Consider the following 14,010-nt stretch of genomic DNA (forward strand, 5'->3'; position numbering starts at 1 on the left):
AGTCTTCCTAGTAGCTGGTACAGTGCTATGGTTTTGAGTTTGGTACAAGAAGAACGTTGATAACACACTGATGTTTTCAGTTGTTGCTAAGTAGCATTTAGTCTAAAGTCAAGGACTTTACAGCTTCTCATGCCCAGCCAGCGAGAAGGCTGGAGGGGCACAAGAAGTTGGGAGGGGACACAGCCAGGGCAGCTGACCCAAACTGGCCAAAGGGATATTCCATACCATGTGATGTCATGCCCAGTATATAAACTGGGGGAGGGGGGTGGGGATCACCACTCAGGGACTAACAGGGCATCAGTTGGCAGGTGGTGCATCACTTGCAATTCCAATGCTTTTATTATTACTGTTGTAATTTTATTAGTGTTGTTGTTATTATTAGTTTCTTCTTTTCTGTTCTATTAAACTGTTCTTATCTTAACCCACAAGTTTTACTCCCCCCCCGCCCCAATTCTCTTCCCCCATCCCACTGGGGGAAGTGGGGGCAGTGAGTGAGCAGCTACGTGGTGCTTAGTTGCTGGCTGGGGTTAAACCATGACACAAGAGAAAAAAAAAACAATTATAGGGAAAAATAATTAAAAAAAAAATCAATATGCATTTCAAGTTATATACTTAAAAAGTTTGCTCTAAGCTGTTATAATAGGGGATCATCACAGAAAATTTATTTTTGCTAAAATATCAGGAACTGAGAGAGAAGGAACTAACTGTAGTTTGTCCTTTGATACACCAATTCAGGGAACTTAAAAGGCAATTTATCCTTTTAAATACTTCCCTGTGGCAGGTTGTTCTATTACACAGTTACTTAATAATAAGCCAGACTATGTCAAATGCAGACAATTAAAGCACCTTGCATCCATGGCTTATGAAAAAGTTAATTATTGCATTTGAAAGAAATTTGCACAAAAAGAACTTACAAGACTGAATTTCAGAAATTGGATTTGGCTTTCCCACATGCAGTACAGCATGCTCTGTATCACTATTCCTACAACTAGGCACCCTAGTCAAACAGGGATGGGTTTTTTTGGTTTCCAGATGCAATGGAAACTGCCTATTCTGCTCAGTGAATCATTTAGGGGGGAAAAAAAAAAAAAAGTATTTTACTGTTTTTAAAGCAATCTAGATCTGTTTGAGGTCTTGAATGACAGTCCTGAAGAGTAAAGTCTTCTCTCTGGACTGGAATGATTTTTTTTTTTTTTTTTTTGGAAAAGCAGTTCAGATTTTCTGCTTTACCTTAGCACTGAGATGGTAGGTGTTTCATTGGTGTTTCATTACTCACTCATTATGTAGGGTGAACTTGAGGAGAGGCTATTAGTGCTCTCCATTGGGATACTTTGCTGGTATGTACTGCAAAACTTCAAACATATGTCATGGATCAGGCAGCATTAACATGCAAAGCACAGCCACGCGAAATGGATACAGCTTGTCTTGGGCTGTTGTAATTCCAAACATCCAGTAGGGCTAGAGCTGGACAGGAGGCATTTTTCACCCACAACTTGTGCTGGATCACACAATAATTAAACAGTTAAAATAGGTGAAGTGCCTGTAGAATCATCCATATTACGGCATGCAGCACTACAAACAGCACTGAAGCTGGGATGAACTAGTATTAGGCACAGGGCAAGGACTAGTATGAACTCTCAGGGCATCATCTCTAGAGCCTGTTTCATGTGTGTTGGATGAAAACCTGATACAAGTTCCTTAACAGCCCAAGCAACTAGAATCACATCAGCAATCATACACAGATGTCTGTGGAAAGAGTACCTGATGTCTCCCACTATGCAACAGGATGTGCCTGCATCTGACCTGTTTATAACTCAGATGTTAAGTCACGTCTCCCACCAGCACATGAGTTTTTGTGATATGGTATATATAGAAAAAGAAAAGAGGAATCTCATTCTCTTACAGTGCTGTGATAAATTGCTGTTTCCAGTGGTCATCTCAGAATCTATCAGGATGGATGTGGTAGAAGGTAAATGAAAACTTGGGGTGGTAATTGTCGCTTCTGGTACAGCTTTGGGGACGACTTCAGTGGTGGTATTGGCGCTGCCAAGTACAGTTGCGATGGTTGTGGTACTAGCAGTACGGGATGCTCCGGTTGTAGAAACCAGTACAGTAGTTGGAAGATCTGAAAAGCAAGAGCAACAATGAAATTTGGTTAAAGTAAGTGCACAAAGCAAATCACAAATGGTGATAGAAATCTGGGGACTGTTATGTTTATGGATTAGAAGCAGAAACCAAATTCCAGTTCTATTTGCCAGGTAGGTAGACTATCAATAGTTCTCTGCCTAAAGCTACAGAAATTATTTCCTGAAGTCAAACTTAATTTATTAATAGTAATAAAGCACTCTGGGTGGAAGGTAGTTAAGAAGTTCAAAAACTTGCGGGTTTTTTCAGTACCTCAGAAGATACTGAATTTGTACCAGGAACTATTTGCATGTTAGGGAAAACTACATTGAAACCACTCATCTCTTCAGGATACTATCAGCAATGACTGTGGCCTATCCAGATCTAGTATCTATCTATAGGGCAATAACGTGGCAAATTTTAACGATTTACTGACCATTCACACTTTTAGTGCTGGGCCTTATCCCTTTTTTCATCTTCCTGCTGTATCTTTTTCTGGTTGTGCTTTCAACGAAGGACACACGATGCTGTGTTCAGAAGGCAGCAAGTAGCAGAACACAAAAGCTAGTGTGTTCCACCATCAGGAAATATATTTACTGTAAGTATGATTTTGTTGGAGTAGCGAAACAGTGATGTGATTGTATTTACCTTTGTAGCATTTTTTCATGTCAGGACCCAGCCACATATTGTCAGGACAGGCACACGTATACTTGGGAGAATGGGGAGAGATCTGAGGTGCAGGAAGACACAAATACTCACAGCCTCCGTTTGGTTGGGGGCTGAGCTCACAGGAATCTGGAGCTGTTCAAGGATGGAAGACGACAAGTTATTTTTCTAATTATTTATTTCTTGTTCTTGGCAAAGAAGGATCAGGTCCTCTAAGAAAACTCCCTTCCACTCCCTACCTCAATTAATTGGGCTGCTGAAGCATCTTTACAGTTTGGAGTGAAACACACTAGTATAAAACCTGCCCAAATATATAATGAATGGCAAGCAGCGCAGTGATGACAGTAACTCACTGTTATCAAAGATGCTAATTAAACAGCTATTAACAAATTGCAGACTTTTCAATAAATGCAGCTGAATTAATTATGCAGGAACTTCAAACATTAGGCATTGATTTCACATTATTACCTGTGCCTTCTCTCTCATCAAGAACCATGAGGAAGCATTTCATTTACTAGCTCAAATAAACCTGATTTAGGGCCGTGATACCCTGAGGACATGTCTTACCTTTGGGCTGCTTTAGTTCATGAAATACCACGATGTCATGAGGATTATTGAGATTTTCTGCCAAAACGGAGATGTCCAAACCATTCAGCCTGTTTGCACTGAAGATTGCTTCATTCTCCAGGTCAGTCCAGAACACTCTGTCCTGCAGGAAATGCACAGGATTTCTGACCTGGCCCTGCTCAAATCCAACTCAAGTTGGATTATACTCCAGTAGTCACAAAGTCAATGCACTGTGTTCCTACCTTGGGGCACCTTTGGTTCGTGCTACTTCTATCTGCAGCTTTTTGCTTTTTTTTTTTTGGTCATTTTTAACGTTCAAAAGCACAGCAATCCTATGTATTTATCAAGTGCTTAATAATTTTGAGTAGCTACGAGACTGAGATAAGGGAGCAGAAATTTGGTTGAGTACAGAAGAGTTGCATCCATTCTGTTTCTGAACTTTTTTTTTTTTTTAAAAAGACAGGGTGGATCATGAGCAGAACCAAAGGACTGTACTAGAAACTTTGGTTCTCTCGGCTGATTTTTCTTCTCCTTTCCAAAGATAAGACCTGCATTAAATGGGTATCTATGAAGAGGCCAGTGACTAGAGCACACCTGGAACATGAGTATCTATTTCTCTTTTTTATTAATATATTTTGCATGGTATACTATGATTGAAGATGCAAAATAACTGGTCAAAGAGGTACACAGGAATTGCAGTTATCAAACAGTATTTAGTTGCTTGGTCAGCTATGTATGCTGCTGCCTGCTAACACACACATGTATTTCAGTAAGGAAAGCCACATTGCTGGAGAACAAGGGCAAATTATCAAAAGCAAAAGGGTTGTCTGTTATTCTAACCAGATATTCAGATAAGGAAGGGTGTACAGAGGTTAAATAACCCAAGAGATCCTTCCAAACACTACTGATGAGGATAAAACTGAAGAGCAGCAATGTCTTGGGGAAACCCATGCCCAAAGTTAGATGCCTAGATATCACACACATTGGACAGGAGGAATAAGGGTCTTAAGGAAGAGCATTTTGCTGAGTCAAAAGCCAACATAGTTAAATGAAATGAAAAGAAAGGAGGCTGACACACCTTGACAGGGAGCCAACCAGACACCTTTCTCTGCTATAGCTTACCTAGAGTGAGGTGCCAAAGTTGAAGCTTTTGTTCCCATAATCATTTAAATAATCTCAGAAAGGAGCTGAGCTACAAGAGAAAAGACTTCAGTGCCCCAGGCTAGTGATACTTGTCAATCCTCTAACAGGGGAGGAAGAGCAGAAGAGCTGGATTGTCTCTCTGCTTCCATCCAGGCAAAGCAGGGATCTGAATTATGTCTTCCATCCCCCTGGAGTACTCCTGAGAGAGGATGGGGAACGCAGTTTCGAACACATGCTTTAGATCTTAAGCATGAGTTACAAACTGCAAGGAAGCTGTTAGCCCTGGGCCCTGCCACTGGATAGCTCTGTATAAACTAATGGCAGAAATGCAGATGCCCATTTATGTAGTAATTTCTGCAGATCTCAGCAGGTCTTAGTTCTTCCCTGATGACATTTGAAGGTCCACACTGTGGACCATTTAATTAATTACTGCACTGCTTTTAGTGAGGCTACAGTGTGACGCTGAATGGTACAAGAATATTGAATTTACAAGACTAACTGGGTTTTCAGTGGAACATACTTAAGTAGGAGTTGGAAGCCTTTGTAAAAACAGGCTTATGTCTTTGTAGCATCAGAGCTGTAATTTTGGGGACAGGGGAGTTTCTCTAATGTGTGGCAGGGTTTGTGTCTTGTAACTGGAGCAGTTCAGCCTGAAAGAGAATTATCTGACCCTTTCACAACTAGGTGAACGAGCACCTTTTTAATGCCAAGTCCCCAACCTCAGCAAGGCACTGGAGCACAGTGACTGCAGGGGGAGCCCTGCCAGTGCCTTGCCAGCACAGATACTCCCAGGTGAAGCCTTGCGACTCCTGAGAGAGGTGAAAACATTTCTGAGGATACTTCTGTAGATGCTGGGATGGACAACAGAAACAACTAGCCAATGCAGCAAAATTTAAGGGGCCATCCTCCCCTGAGGGTTCTGCTGGCACCAGCAAATGCAACACAGTTATGCAAAAATGGTGTGTAACAAAGCTGCTGCGAGCAGCAGAGTGTTCCACTGCAGGCCCAGGAGCTGCTCTGAGCCCACGCAGCTCCCCTCAAAGCCTGACTTTCAAAAGATGAGAGCCATGTTGCAGTGTCACTGAATGAATGGTTGTCCCACCTGCTGATCACAGTAAGTGGCTTCTCCCTTCCCTTGCTAATAGTTTTGGCCTTTGTATGGACAGTTGGCTCAATTCAAATCAAGGAAAAGCCATTAACCATGTTCCAATTCTGTGGGAGGTATTATGGTGGGCACCACCTACCCCTCACGGATGCACTGATGCTACATTAGGGAAAAGCATGAGACAATGCATTGCTCCTGATTAAGGGCTTTAGAAAACTATTTTCCCCGCTGAACCCACACCAGGTTAATTGGTTTCTATAGCAGCGAACACCCTTGCTGAGCTTTCTGTGCTATGCAAAAGGCAGAGCTTTTAATCAAGAAGAACTCTGAGACCTCTTGCAGTCTCCAGTCTGTTCTGCATCCATTTTCAACTCTTACCTCAAACACTGCTAAGCCAAAAGGATGGCTCAGATCGTCAACAGAAGAGATCAGAACTTTTCTGTTGCTGCCATTGAAATCAATGCAGGACAGTGAATGCAATTTGGAGTCTACCCAGTAGAGACGCTGATTCAGCAAATCTGAGAAGTGAAACACAATGAAGCAAAATTACACACATCTCCTGCAACTCTTTTTCTCTTTCCCAGCATGTTTTTCCTGCTGGCAGCATGACTAATCTCTTTATTATTGGGCCTTTTTTTTTTTTTAACACTAGTTCTGATTTTGAATCAGTGCCCAGATATGCTGGGATAAGACCCTATAAATAAGATTAAAAAGAAGTAACATTCTGGTGTGTGTGTGTGAGTGTGTAATGCCTGACTGACAGCTTTGTACAATGAGGTTCTTTTGTTACCAGGAGGAGCAGGCCAGCAGCAGTTTGGGCTTCCCAGAGTCACTCCATCAGTGCCCGAGTGAGAAGCTTCATCCATCTCAAGGCTATTCAGTCCTTAGCCTCTTGCTGGAGAACAACAACTGTGATTAAAATGAAACGCCTCTCTGAAGGTGCTGTGCAATTTACGCATTTTCAGTGAAGAATCATCCTGGGTCCAGAAACCCTTCTTGTGCAGCAGGCTGGGGGAATGTTGGTGGTGGGGACACTCCTACTGCAACCAGCCAGGTTTTGGGGAGGGTGCAGGTAAGAGTGGGAGGGAAGGATCCAATGTTATTTAGAATGCTAAGCGCTGCATTTCTCTTCCTGGAGCAAATTCACTCATTTTGGATGAGATTCACTAAACAGAATGCAAGTGGATGAGTGCCAACACAAAAAAAGTTCTGTAATTAAACAAGTCATTAATTAAATTCTTAATTACTAAAGGATAACATTATTTGTTCACAGCAGTAGCACTTCAGCCCTATGCAATGGTAGCAGCATTTTGTCCTACGTCCTTGTCACGGCCAGAATTTTCAAATATAAAACCAAGCAGAGAACTTCACATCTGCATGGCATTCAACACATACGGCTGTAACTCCAGAGGAGGCTGTCCCCTGCTGCCCCAAGGGAGCAGGAAACCACCTTTCCACTCATGCAACTTGGTGTGGCTGCAAGAACAGCCACAGCCCTCTGTGTGCCAGCAGGATGCAGGATACAGGCCAAGATGGGTTCCATCTCACTACCCCCACCCAGAGCAGCTAGGCAGGCATGTCAATGGGGAACGGGCTCTGCAGGCTGTGTCTCTTTCCTTGACATACCATGCATTAATCAGTCCAATGAAGTATCTTGACACTGCTTCCAAGACAGGTCCAAGTCCAGAGACACTAGCACCAAGGACTCTCTGATGCTTCCTGGACTTCCAAAGGGTTGTTGCAGCTCCGCATCCTCCCCCGAAACTTGCCTTTGCCTTAAGGCACACCTAAAAGCTCCTGTAGTATGAGGTTCTGACTGTGGCAAGACTTACTGCCTATGCTTGCTCTGAAATAAAATTGCTCGTGTTGGTGAGCAGTTAAGTATTTCCAGGATTTTTGTGTGAGGTGCCTTTGCGCGCTTACAGTTTTGTTTTCCTATTTAACAATAAAAATAAATTTACGTCAGCCATAGTGGATGCTGTAGCTCTAACCTGGGCACTTACCAAGTGTGATGCCATTTGGCCACTCAATGTTGTCAGTCACCAGCACTTGCCGCCCCATGCCATTCAGGCCAGCTTTCTCGATCTTAGCTTTGTCTCCCCAGTCAGACCAGTACATGAACCTGAAAGAGGCAGATGCAAGAAAACAGTAAATTGGACTCTAGTGTAAGAAATCTGCCCTGCTAATCGGAGTAGGAGGTGCCCTGTTCTCTCCTTATTATAGCAAAGCCCCTCAGCCACTTCAGTTAATTCTGATAATGCACCTAGTGGAGCCACATACTGTCCCACAGGGTCCTCTGCCGCAAAACTTGCACCAGAACGCAAAATCTCACCATAGTAACCCCATGCAAACTATCTCCTGGTGTGTCTGTGCTAGGTATGAGGACTTCACTTATCCAAGCAGCCCATACACCTCAGACAGACTACTTCATTTCCCAGCACAACCTATGTGTCTGGACCAGCTCAAGCCCATCAAACACATGACCTGACCATTATTTTCAGAACTTTCTTTAACAGCAGTGGCCTTGCGAAGAGTTAGTTGAACCATCTCAGCAGTCCCCATTTAAGTTCAGTGGATCTATCTGTCTTAAAGGGCATCTGAACTCTTGATGAGAACCACCCACAAGTTTGTAAGAGAGGCAGAAAGAAGACTGGAGAAAGAGACTTTGCTCTGTTGGCAAAGGGAGTGCTTGTGGTCGTTACACCTACCTCCGTGTGGGATCAACAGCAATGGCTCTTGGCTCACTGAGGTCACTGTTGAAAAGTGTCCTCCTCCTGCTTCCATCTGCAGTGGCCACTGAGATGGTCTTGTTTCCAGAATCCGTCCAGTAGATATTCTTATGAACCCAGTCTATTGCCAGTCCTTCAGGAGAGTTCAGCTGGCTGTCTATCAAAATCACCTGCTCAGCTGTGTCACTTGCTTTGTCTATGTAGGCACTGCAAAGACAGGACTCGTCACTGGACTGACACACGGCATAGAGAGGGCCGTGCACATGTGCGTGGGGTTGGACCTCCGACAGCTGAAGGCCAGGTAGCACCACTGCAACCCCACGGAAAGAAAGTACACATGGCAGCATGATTGACATAGAAACCCTTATGGCTGCATGGTGCAACCTTCTGCTTTCTCCTACACCTCATTCTTGTTTCCCTATATCTGGATGGCAAGCATTTCCAGAACAGGGAACTGTCATTTTATTTTTCTACCTGCTTCCTGCTATAACTGCATGATTCAGCAAAACATTTTACTTCAGGCATGTCAACTTCAGTAGCATCCATTCATGGCATTTATGGACATTGGAAATACAATCTCCAGTGCTCTGCTGAACAGAGTTGAACTTAGCATGCAAATAAACATGCTTAACTGTATTGCAGAATTAGGACCTGTGTAACTAATTATGATTCATCAAAGGAATTCATGGAGCTATACTAATTTAGCAAGTGATCTCGTTAGATACAAAGAAAATGTTCACTAAACATCAGTGGCAGCCTCAAAATCTTTCAAAACACTAATGAAAGACAGCAAACTCCACATGGATGTTTCATAAGTAACTCAACATTGCTCCTACAAGCACACAGGCTGATTCTGCTCTGTTGCCCCTGCACCAATATCAACTGCACTGAGTGAACTGAAACGGAGTTATTCTGAGTTTGCATCAGTGTTTCTAAGAGCTTGGTCTGGCTCTTAGAATAACTTGGTACATCTTAAAATTTTAAGTTACAAAACAGCAGAAAGTTTCCGCCCTGCCCCCCGACCATTTGAAACTGCAGGATGGTTTCAGTCTCCTGTTCACTGGCCATCCTGCCTTTGGTCATAGAATGAGAAGATAAGTCGTAGAGGAGCTGAGCTCTCAAGTATCAGATTAGAGACTTGGAAACAAATGTCTAAAACCAGGAATACTTGACACTGTTTTATGGTCTGCGGCCCAGACTGGAATAGCTATGCAGAGTCAGCCTGGATTAACAGCACACCACTGCGCCTTCACTACAAGGAATGGTTTTGGTGTCTCTCTGACCCAACACCAAATGAATGGTATCATCGAGGTTCTGCAGGGCATCTGACAGTGTTCCCAAGACTCTGTTGTTTCTGTCTGACAAGCACTACATGTTCTAACTACACAACTCCAGGTCAGTTAATTCCTCCCCAATGAAACAGTCATGTTCAATACTTCCCGTCCACCACTGCGGTGAGCTGCTGCGCTGTACCCTCAATGTGACTCGCTGCACTGGTGGGGAAGCCAAGAGAGGCTCCTGCAGCTTTCAGAATGGGAGGGCTGAAATACAGGTGACATTTCAATTGTCCCAGTAACTAAATAGTGTACAAGATCTTCTGACACCCCAAAGGGGACGTCACCTCAATAGGAGAGGATCTGGAAGGGCAAGTGAGGTAAGCATTAAGAAAGATGGGATCTCTTGCCAGCAAATACCTCTTGTACCATAGTTTCCACCTTGCGATAGCCTCTCAACTATAGACTGCTTTTCCCCATAGGACTCCTGCAGGTGGAGTCCTGCTCTCTGCTGGAAGGACATGGTGGCCTTTTGTTTAGAAGTATTTGATATTAGTGATAGTAGCAGTATCTTAAACAGGAACATTAATTGTTAAGAAGTTGTAATTGCACAGCTTGCTCTGCAGAAAAGGTGGGACTTAGAATGAAACTTATGCAAGCAGGAGTAAGAAAGAGAAACATTCTGCTGTTTGGAAAAAGGCTTGGTATAGCCATGTTCAGGGTATGAACACTGTTCAGTGGCCCCCAGTGCCCTAGGACATTCACTGTCAGAGTGCTGCAGAAGGAGCAGTGTCTTGAATAATTCGCTGGGTGTGAATACGAAGCCCTCACCCACCCTTGCTTGTGCCTACAGAATCAGACACAGTGAAAGCAGCCAGCTTTCTTCTGAACCATCTCCCCATTTTCAGAGCCCCACAGGCCTGCTCAGCATACCTGCCTGGTTACTTCAGTGCTTAATACTCAGCACAGCCTGGGCAAATTTCCCTGCCAATGGCATGGGAGCTACCACAGCCTGCAGAAACCCTGGCTTGGCTCCCACACACCAAAACCAATCAACCTTTGCCTGATCATTAGCTAAAATCCAGAACAAATCACTGTAGAAGCTGCAATAGGGTGCAATAGCTATGCAAATCAGAATATACTTGGGGGATTTTCAGCGCATAAATTAAATGCATTTTCGACTAGGCACACTCACAAGCCCTGGTACATAATGCTGTGATGGATGCCATAAAAACAACTGAAGGAGGAGAGAGAATGAGAATTACCGAATGCGTACTGTGGTCAAGTGCTGTGAATTTAAATCCAGTCTACCAGAGACTACAGTAGGCAGCTAGTATCTGTGTTGCTACCTCCTTGCTCCCACCATTTGCTGCCTTTGTACTTTCACATAGTAAGTCCTTTGTGGTTTCACGTACAGCAAGCACACAGCGCAGCAGCAGTCTCATGCAGCATCACTTAGCATTATGATGCAGTAAACAAGAGTCTAGGTGTAATTGCACAAATGCAGCAGGATCTATTATTGACAAAAAGCCTTCCTGTAGTATCAAACCAGATAACTGCACGAGCCCTCGATTTCTTTGTCAATTCCTAAAAAAAGCTTACAAAGTCTGGGCCACAACAGATAATCCAGTAAGGGAAGAAAAGCCCTCAGGTTCACTATACCCTGCATAGTTCTCTGCAGATTGTCCTTAAGGGGTACAGATTGAACCATAGCTTTTCAAAGGTACCAGAACACACATCTTCTCTTGCCCCTTACCTGTAGATTTTTCGATAGAACAAATCACACCAATATATTCTGTTTGTTGACACCTCCACATCCAGTGCCACGACATTCTTCAGCATGGGGATGATGCGAGAGTAATCCCTTTTCACCAGGTCTATCTTACGGACCTCATGGCGATTGGTGAAGATCAGGTATGGGCTCTTGCCTACCACAGAAAATCAGTGCATTTATCATTTCAGCAGCTGACCCAAGAGCTGGATTCAGCTTTCATTTCTCAAACAACAACAGAACTACCAGTCACTGATACTTACTGCTTTGTGAGGAAGCTTTATACCACACCAGCAGCAAGCGTAAACAGCTTCCAGAGACAGAGCTATCACACGCAGACATGGAGGACCGCAGCACCTCTGTGGTCACTAGATGCACACTGGCTCTCGGTCTGCCCATTCTGCTAAGCCACAAGCAAAACTCTGGGGAACGTCCTCACTTTCAATTATACATTTTAGATAAAAACTACATGGGCTAGATTTTGGTGACTCATGGCCAGGACAAGGAAGAGACAGCCCTCTGGGATGGCTGGAGGGAAGGGAGGCAGCCAGACTTGAGGCATGATAGAGCCACATTGAATCCAGCAAAGCCAGGACTGGTTGCCAGGGAGGAATTTTAGACTGTCATGTACGTGCAGAACTCACACAGTCCACCCAAACACTTGGGCTCTGGCTGTTCACATCTCTTTTTTTGTGGGGCCAGAGCTTGCAGCCTGGGTGCTGGTGATACTGCTACTGCAGTTGTGATCTCAGGCCAGCACAGGCCACAGCCTCTCAAGAAGCATAAAGTTGACCTGAATTTTCCAAAAGACAGGAGAGCAGGACACATAGAAACCCAACAGTTATTTTGCTTAGAAGACCACAGCCAGCACCTTAGCCTCCAAGGTTATAAACAGTGGGCCGCACAGAGGCCAGTTTCCTACCGTAGGAGGCAGACATCTATGTCTCTAGGCTCAGACCAGGAGGTACACATCCTTGCCCTCTGCAAGTAGCAGAGCATGTGATTCTCTGTGTTCTTAAGTGTCACTAAAATAAGCTGCAAGTCAAAAAGCTAAAGCTTTAGTTCGCTCTTTTTGCACCTCCCTGTTTGAGGTAGGGACAGGATGGGAGTCTCAGAACGACCTTTAGCAGGTTAGACTGGTTTGTCTCCAACAGTGGCCTGTAGAAGATCCTAGCAAAGAGTGTCCTTCCACTGGGAAGGACAAAAGGGGACTGAGGAACATGATACTGAAAGGGAAGAGCTGGGACAAAGTTCTGGCTCTGGAATACGTCATGCTGCAGGGCTTCCAGCACAGGCTCTTGGGCACAACAGAATTTTCTAACTAACAAGCAGATCAGTATTCCAGGATTTGGGTCAGTTCTAACTCACTGCAGGTGTGAGACTAACAGACTATGAGGACAGCAGGACACCGTGCATATCATATAGAACCTGGGAAGAAAGAGGCCACATTGATGTGCAGGATAACACTAGAGAAGCAATTTTGCATTGCAGGTAACTCGCCTTTCCCCAAGAGAGCCACTATTTCCATTAAAGAAACCCACAGCATGGCTAATGCTCAGTCTTGCACAATTCAACGTTCAATCCCTCTGACATTAACATTCATTTTTGCAATAAGGTCGAGCAAACTGCTGCTGTTCATGTTGGTATTTGTGTAAGAGGCTGCAAGGATGGAGAGGTGGCTAACCTACCGTGCTTTAATTGGGATGTTTTCTTCCTTTTAATACTATTACCACTAAACGTTTTTGCTGCACTGTTTTCAATAACACCTGTCAAGAGACTTTCTTTTCTAGTTTCAGCTTCAAACAGCCAACTAGTGACTGTAATCTTGCTCTGTACACTGTTAAAATATTCTGATCTGCATGATCAGTAGTTCTTGCCTAGAGACGCATCTGCTATCACTGCAGCAGTTCTGTGCTGCTCAATATGAAACGTCTTTGCTTGCTTGCTTTGCTAGGTTCCTTTTGTTTCTGTTCCCCTAGCCTCAGCCCTGCAAGCATGTTTTCATATCGGAGTTGTGATGTTGAGCAAGCAGAGTTTAAGTGCCTGTGGCATCGTCTTACCTACAGCTTTGCAGTTCTTGGATAGGGTGTCCATCTCATATCCCTCGTAGCACTCGCATTTGTAGTCCCCCTTGTAATTAATGCAGATCTGGCTACAAGCGTCTGGATTCTCACATTCATCTATGTCTGAAAGGAGTGTTTGAAACCCATCAATAACTTGAAATCAAACCATCTGTGATGGAGCAACGCTGAAGTGAATATAATCACGTCTCTCTATGGTGAAACACAAGGGACTGCTGTTTGCATGTAAATTACCTCCACACGTTTTTTTATCCAGAAGCTTGTATCCGGGTGGGCATTCACATTCATAACCAATCTTCAAGTCTTTGCATATGTGTGAGCAACCACCGTTGTTCATAGAGCATTCATTAATACCTGGAAGGGACATACAGATTATCTATGACAAAGGAGGGTTTTTAGTTGTAAGACTGAATAAAATTAAGAGACATCCTCAGAAATTTCCCTATATCTATCAGCTTTTGGTAGCCAGGAGCTGGCCCCAAAGAGCATGAGTGACTTTACACAGGAAGCCACCACCATATCACTTTTTTGCTCTTTATTATTCCAAACC

General features: G+C 43.9%; 1 protein-coding gene across 2 annotated transcripts in view; it reads right to left on the reverse strand.

The window, feature by feature from the left end:
* The window catches only part of LRP8 (LDL receptor related protein 8), a 198,077-nt gene that overhangs the window by 4,592 nt on the left and 179,475 nt on the right, over window positions 1-14,010 (reverse strand). For both annotated transcript variants that reach the window (XM_052800853.1, XM_052800852.1), the window contains 9 exons: window positions 13,695-13,814; window positions 13,440-13,565; window positions 11,365-11,536; window positions 8,314-8,541; window positions 7,609-7,727; window positions 5,984-6,123; window positions 3,358-3,499; window positions 2,773-2,925; window positions 1,904-2,125 (listed from right to left, as the gene is read on the reverse strand). In XM_052800853.1, coding sequence (XP_052656813.1) covers window positions 1,904-2,125; window positions 2,773-2,925; window positions 3,358-3,499; window positions 5,984-6,123; window positions 7,609-7,727; window positions 8,314-8,541; window positions 11,365-11,536; window positions 13,440-13,565; window positions 13,695-13,814 — 1,422 coding nt within the window. The remainder of the gene's footprint in view (window positions 1-1,903; window positions 2,126-2,772; window positions 2,926-3,357; window positions 3,500-5,983; window positions 6,124-7,608; window positions 7,728-8,313; window positions 8,542-11,364; window positions 11,537-13,439; window positions 13,566-13,694; window positions 13,815-14,010) is intronic.

Source organism: Harpia harpyja, chromosome 11, assembly GCF_026419915.1.
Source record: "Harpia harpyja isolate bHarHar1 chromosome 11, bHarHar1 primary haplotype, whole genome shotgun sequence".
NCBI classification, from domain to species: Eukaryota; Metazoa; Chordata; class Aves; order Accipitriformes; family Accipitridae; genus Harpia; species Harpia harpyja.